General features: G+C 37.1%; 1 protein-coding gene across 1 annotated transcript; it reads left to right on the top strand.

Moving 5' to 3' along the window:
* The first annotated feature begins 6 nt into the window (after nucleotides 1-6).
* On the top strand, nucleotides 7-4,770 carry LOC113758896. Its single transcript, XM_027301571.1, has 6 exons — nucleotides 7-22; nucleotides 149-330; nucleotides 522-649; nucleotides 2,041-2,321; nucleotides 3,031-3,271; nucleotides 3,702-4,770. The coding sequence occupies exons 2-6, from the start codon at nucleotides 197-199 to the stop codon at nucleotides 4,574-4,576; spliced, it is 1,659 nt and encodes a 552-aa protein (XP_027157372.1). The 5' UTR covers nucleotides 7-22; nucleotides 149-196; the 3' UTR covers nucleotides 4,577-4,770.
* The last annotated feature ends 895 nt before the right edge of the window (nucleotides 4,771-5,665 follow it).

A 5,665-nucleotide genomic window follows, 5' to 3' on the forward strand; every position in this document is an offset into this window, starting at 1 on the left:
TACTGATGCTTATCCCGTTCAGGTGATATGCCTCGTTTAGTTTATGATATCAAATATGTGTAAAGGACCGAATTGATTTCTTGTATTTTTTAAGGGAGATACATGAACTCGTTACCTTGAGCATAAGTTTGTCTGGTGCTCTATGCAGGTTTCTGTGCCTGTTCGTTCACTGGTAGCTCTTGTTAAGAGAGTGCTGATGGTCGATGGCTCATTCTCACAATCCTCCCCTTTTATGACTGCCATGAGACAGGACTTGATTTGTTTAGAACTTCCTGAATTGCATAGGTGCAGCCTGGAGCTTCTGAGTTCTAATGTAAAGGGACTTCGCAGGTGACTGATTTGTCTTCTTCTTGTTCTCTTTTAAATGTAATCACTCTATTTATATCTTATTATAAAGCTTGTCCTTGAGTTCTTTGTCCGTTGGATATAAAGCTATGCTCTTTAGTTTGATTTCCTCTTCCTTCTTTAGTTTACATTTCAAAAATGTTAGTTGTAACATGATTTTGTATGCGCTTCTGCAGTCAGTTGTTACCACATGTGGCAGATATCACACGACTGCTAACAGAATATTTTAGGACATGCGTCCTGCCAGAGCTAAGGATTAAGGTTTACTCAATTATGAAAGTTTTGCTGATGTCCATGGGGATTGGTAAGTAATTGTTTAACATATCTTTTCACCTCTTTGCTTATGTTGATATTGGGTGCCTGGAAATTGATGTTAGTTCCCGCGCTTAGTTCATCTGACATGCATTTTGATCCCTTATGGATGCATGTGCAAGAATATATGCTTGTAAGCATGAGATACTCTTCTCCTCCTCCTCTTGCTCATTTCTGTCATATTGGGGGTTCAAAAATAGAAGCACATGGAGCATAAGTTGCTCATTATTTCGAAACCTCTAAAAAGTCTGTAGCATTGGAACTCGTGAATCTTGTTAAAATTTGCTTTATAAAACTGTCATTTGAATATCCCGACATTCTACAAGTCTACATGTTCTATGGAAGATCATTGCAATTAAGGTGATTTTCTATAAGTATGCTGCTTGTCAAGAGCCCTGAAAAAGAAATACTAAAACAAAATGAACCTCAATACTTTGCATGAGTCCAGAGCTACTGTCAGTTTGGCCTTGATGAGTTTATTAGGCAAAACGTGTGATTTATGATATTAACACCGGGATTGATCTTGTACGTACTTGAGCAAAAAGGACTATCAAAGGTTTATAAGTGCATTTGGTTGGCTGAGGTTAATATTCTTCAAAAGGCATGATACTTTTCAGGTTTGAGTTCTCTAATTTTTTTCACTGGTCAATATCAGATACATGAGATTTTTCGACATCTCAGGTTTTTATGGGATACCATTTGCATGTTGTCTATTGCTTTGCAACTTCTTTTGTGAGAACTAGATAATTGTCCATACTCGTGTTTTTATTTGAAGACATTTTGAACATGATGGTAATTTTCTACTTGATCTACTACCGTATCTAAGTTCGAACATGCTGCTTTACTCGTATGTAGAAGGTTATAAGGAGGTATCAGGTTGATGCTCACAGTTTTAATCAAACTACTTTGACTTGATGACATTTGGTGTCATAACCAGGCAGTAATCTTTTGTTATCTAACCTCGTTTGTTTCTTTTTGTGATTTAGAAGATGTTTTCATATATATCTTTTGCCAAATTTGCTAACAAAAAAATCGTGCACCCATTGTGCATCCTTTACCAATTTTGTGTGACAATTTTTTCCCCTTACCTGCCTTTCTCTTAATCCATATTTGATATAGGTTTGACTTTGTAGCATGCTACAACCGATTATTTTTTTTTTAGCATCTAACTCAGTGGCAATAGTTTTGGTGCTTACCAAATTTGAAGTGATGTTTTTTAGAGTAGTGCTGTTGATACTAAAAAAAAAAAAAAAAAATCTTCTTGTAATTCGTTCAATTCAATAACCCTTTACTACCTCTTTCCTTCTTTCGCAAACAAATACAGATGCACACAGAGATCTGTCACATGGAATTGTTTCTCCTAATGGTGGTGGTTCTTGACAGGGATTGCAATATATCTGATCCAGGAAGTTATAAGCAATGCATTGCTTGATCTGGATCCTCATGGTCGTGAGAGTGGTGGCTCGTACTCTGCTGCACGCTCAAAGACCTTACAGGATGCACTGCAACAATGTTTTCAGAGAAAAAGGAAGCACCCAACTTCAGCTGAATCTGTTGGAGACCAATCTGCTAAAGGTGGTCTGGAAGTGGAGACATCCCAAAATATGACTGCAATATCTGTCAGGATTGCTGCATTAGAGGCATTAGAAGCTCTTTTGAGTGTGGTATATTCCTTCTTTATCTAATTAAATGCATTGAGTTACCATCATTTATATGCTTATGAGAATACTACTTTAGCTATTGACTTAGCAAAAGGTGTGCTCACAAAGTACCTCAAGTTGGTCTTTCATTCTGCTTCTTTCTACTGTCTCTGTGGTTATTTTGGAATAAGAATTCACTTTGGAAGCCTTAGAGAGGTGCTTCATTTTTGGTCTTGTACCATGGTAGATCCTGTTAATTGTGCTTTTTATGCAGCCAGTATTAAGCTCCTTGAGCTGAAACTTCATGTAGACGGTGTAATGGTCTATCTAGCTGTACTTATCTGGAGTTATATGCTTACCGGTATCTATTTAAAGTAGTATGCTTAGTTAGTCTTGCTGACACATCTAATCTGCTTTAGTGTTAAATATCATCCATTATGGCTGTGATGTTATAGTTGGTGCTAAGTTGATCCAGACTTCAGGCATTTTCAGGCCGTATTTAGTAGGCCTATGCACTAAATTTGCCCCTTGCACGTTTAATTATGTTTCCAAATTGTCACTTAATGGAATGTAGCCTGATTTTCTGACATGGGGGGCATCTACTTTATTTGATGTACCTGTCAGTATTTCAATATTCAAATGAATGCAGCTCCTATTTTTCTCTAATTGTGATTCCAATAAACTGTATATGCTTTCAGAGCTTACAATGAAAATTTTTATTTTTTGTCAACAGGCTGGTGCCATGAGATCAGATGGTTGGCGATCAAATATTGATCGTCTCCTTATAACAGTTGCAACAAATGCTTGCAAAGTGGGATGGGCTGACAACAATAGTACCGTAGTTTATGGTGAAGCTACTCCTATATGGGCAGACTTCCAACTTGCTGCTTTACGCGCACTTTTGGCATCCCTTCTTTCTCCTGGTCGTGTTCGCCCTCCACATCTTGCTCAGGGTCTCGAACTTTTTCATAGAGGTAAGTGCTGTCCAGCCTCCAGTGTCATCTTCTTCCCATGCAATCCATGGGCTGTCTCCACGTTGTACATTTGAATTGGAGGCACGAACAATTTATATAATTAAGATAGATGAGGGGATACCAAGTCAAGTTGGTAAACCTGAAATAGAGGTTGCTTGATTTTGTCCTTTATGTAACTAACATGAGCGGTATAATTGGAGTACTTGTTAAAATGCTTGTCAAATGAGTGATGTATGCCTGCAATTTGTCTTGGTAATTTCGTTTGACAGTAAGAGGTCTTCAATATGTAAGATATGGAAGGAATAACCGTACTTGTAAGAGGTTCTTCTGCGGGGCTACTTGAACCCTTTTTTTTTTAAGTTAATGGAATTGAAAAAGTCTACTTTTCTCGACTTCTTGCTCATAGATTTATGCGTTCTGGTGACTGCAGGCAGTCGAGAATCTGGAACAAAAATTTCTGAATATTGCTGTCATGCTCTTTTGACCTTGGAAGTGCTCATACATCCTAGGGCCCTTCCATTTATAGATCTTCAATCGGCAGTTGACCATTATGGCAGCGCTAGCCTCAACCTTCCAGACGTACACTTCGCAGATCACAGAAAGAACACTTCATTTCATTTTAGCACACTAGGAAAGGAGCCTTCTCTGCCAGAGTCTGGGGATGATGATCTGTACGAAAGGTGGCTGGCAAATGGTGATGAAACAGATGTCAATGACCTTGGAAAATATACCAGCAGTGATAAAAAACCCTCTGGGACCTCTACCGATCCAGCATTAGAAAAGCTTCCTCATGGTGGTTCTCCTTCTGAAAGAAATAAGCGTGAAGGTGGTGAATTTGGGGAATCAATGGCTGTTGCAGCTGACAAAGTACCAGTAGATGGGGATGAGATAATGGTTGACTTGCCGACTCCGGAAAGCTACAAGCAGACAGAGGAACGCGATCATATTGAAGGGCGAATATTGGTTGCTACAGCTGGTGGTCATACTGCCATCGAATCAGATGGACTGGTTTCAGGCAGTGCTACATCAGCTGATGGTCATACAGATTTTGTTGTAGCAGCAGGAAAAGATGTCTCTTCTTCAGCAAGTAAAAGAAACACTATGGTTACTGAGCAGAGTGTCACGCCAACATCTGCGAAGGATGTGGTGACAAGCCAAGATCATGAATACACTAGGATTGTGGAAAAGATTTCTGCTACAATATCAAACACAGGAAGGGGCGCTGGATTGGTGCTAGAAATCAATGACGACACTTCAATGGATTCACTTCCTGATATTGTGGATGGTGATCCCGACTCTGATTGAGTGAAAATGTATGTGTATGATTGGGCAGTATTCGATTAGATTTACTAGTGAATGTGTTGAAATTCATTGTATATTGAATTTGAAGTTCTTCGTAAGCATGTTAGAAAAATTAGGGGCTTTTTGATCCTCGTAAGAGGTTTTACGCAATTTTGAGATGAATGAATGCAGTAGATGATAGAAGGCTTCTCTTATCACTTAGCAATGTTGAAAAAGCAGTTCGAAACATATAATCCAGTGGACTTTATTTCCACAATAATCTCATTCTTCAAAACTATGCCCAAACTAATGCACTTACAAAGTATATTTCCTTGTTAACTTGTTACCATGTGGACTTCGAGTATGGAAAGTATTCACATTTTCATCTTATATTAAGAGGTACAATCCATATCAATAGATTTTTAATAACTTTTCAATAGTTTAAATGTTGCTACTTATGTACAATTTTAAAGATAAATAAAAATATTTTTCTATCTATTATTGAGTTAATTAGTATTTCTCACATTAGATTGGCTCATATAGCATGTTAATTTTGATATTTACACTAACCTAGTTATATTTTTTCTCCTATTCTTTTGGAATGTTTACTTGTACTTCAAACAATTTGAGTTTTTGCAAACTTCTTAAAATTTACAAAGTTAGGAAACTACCATATATAAAATTGCAAGTAACAAGTAAAAAAGAAAGGAACTTGTGATATAATAATCAAGAATAAAGCAAGGGAGGAAAAATGGCAGCAAAAAAAAAAGGTTCTTCAGCAAAATCATTGCAATTTAGAGGGTGATCAGCAATTTTAAAACACTAATTATGGATCCACTTTTCTTTTTTTAATTTGCTTACAAAATGTCCTTAAGGCACTAAATAAAGAAAAACTATGTAATATATAAACAAAAGATTTACAAATTATTTTTTTTCCTTTGATGGGGAGTCGACATGGCAATAACTAGATTAATAAGGGAATAAAAACTGAAAGAGCATTACTTTGGGATTATTTTTCGAAAAGTAGATTAGTGTAGCCAAAAACTCATCCAAGGGTCATAGTTTGGAGCAAATACATACCATAACATGATTCTTAGTTCTCCTCATCACATA

The sequence above is a fragment of the Coffea eugenioides genome, unplaced genomic scaffold (assembly GCF_003713205.1).
Source record: "Coffea eugenioides isolate CCC68of unplaced genomic scaffold, Ceug_1.0 ScVebR1_768;HRSCAF=1502, whole genome shotgun sequence".
Taxonomy (NCBI): domain Eukaryota; kingdom Viridiplantae; phylum Streptophyta; class Magnoliopsida; order Gentianales; family Rubiaceae; genus Coffea; species Coffea eugenioides.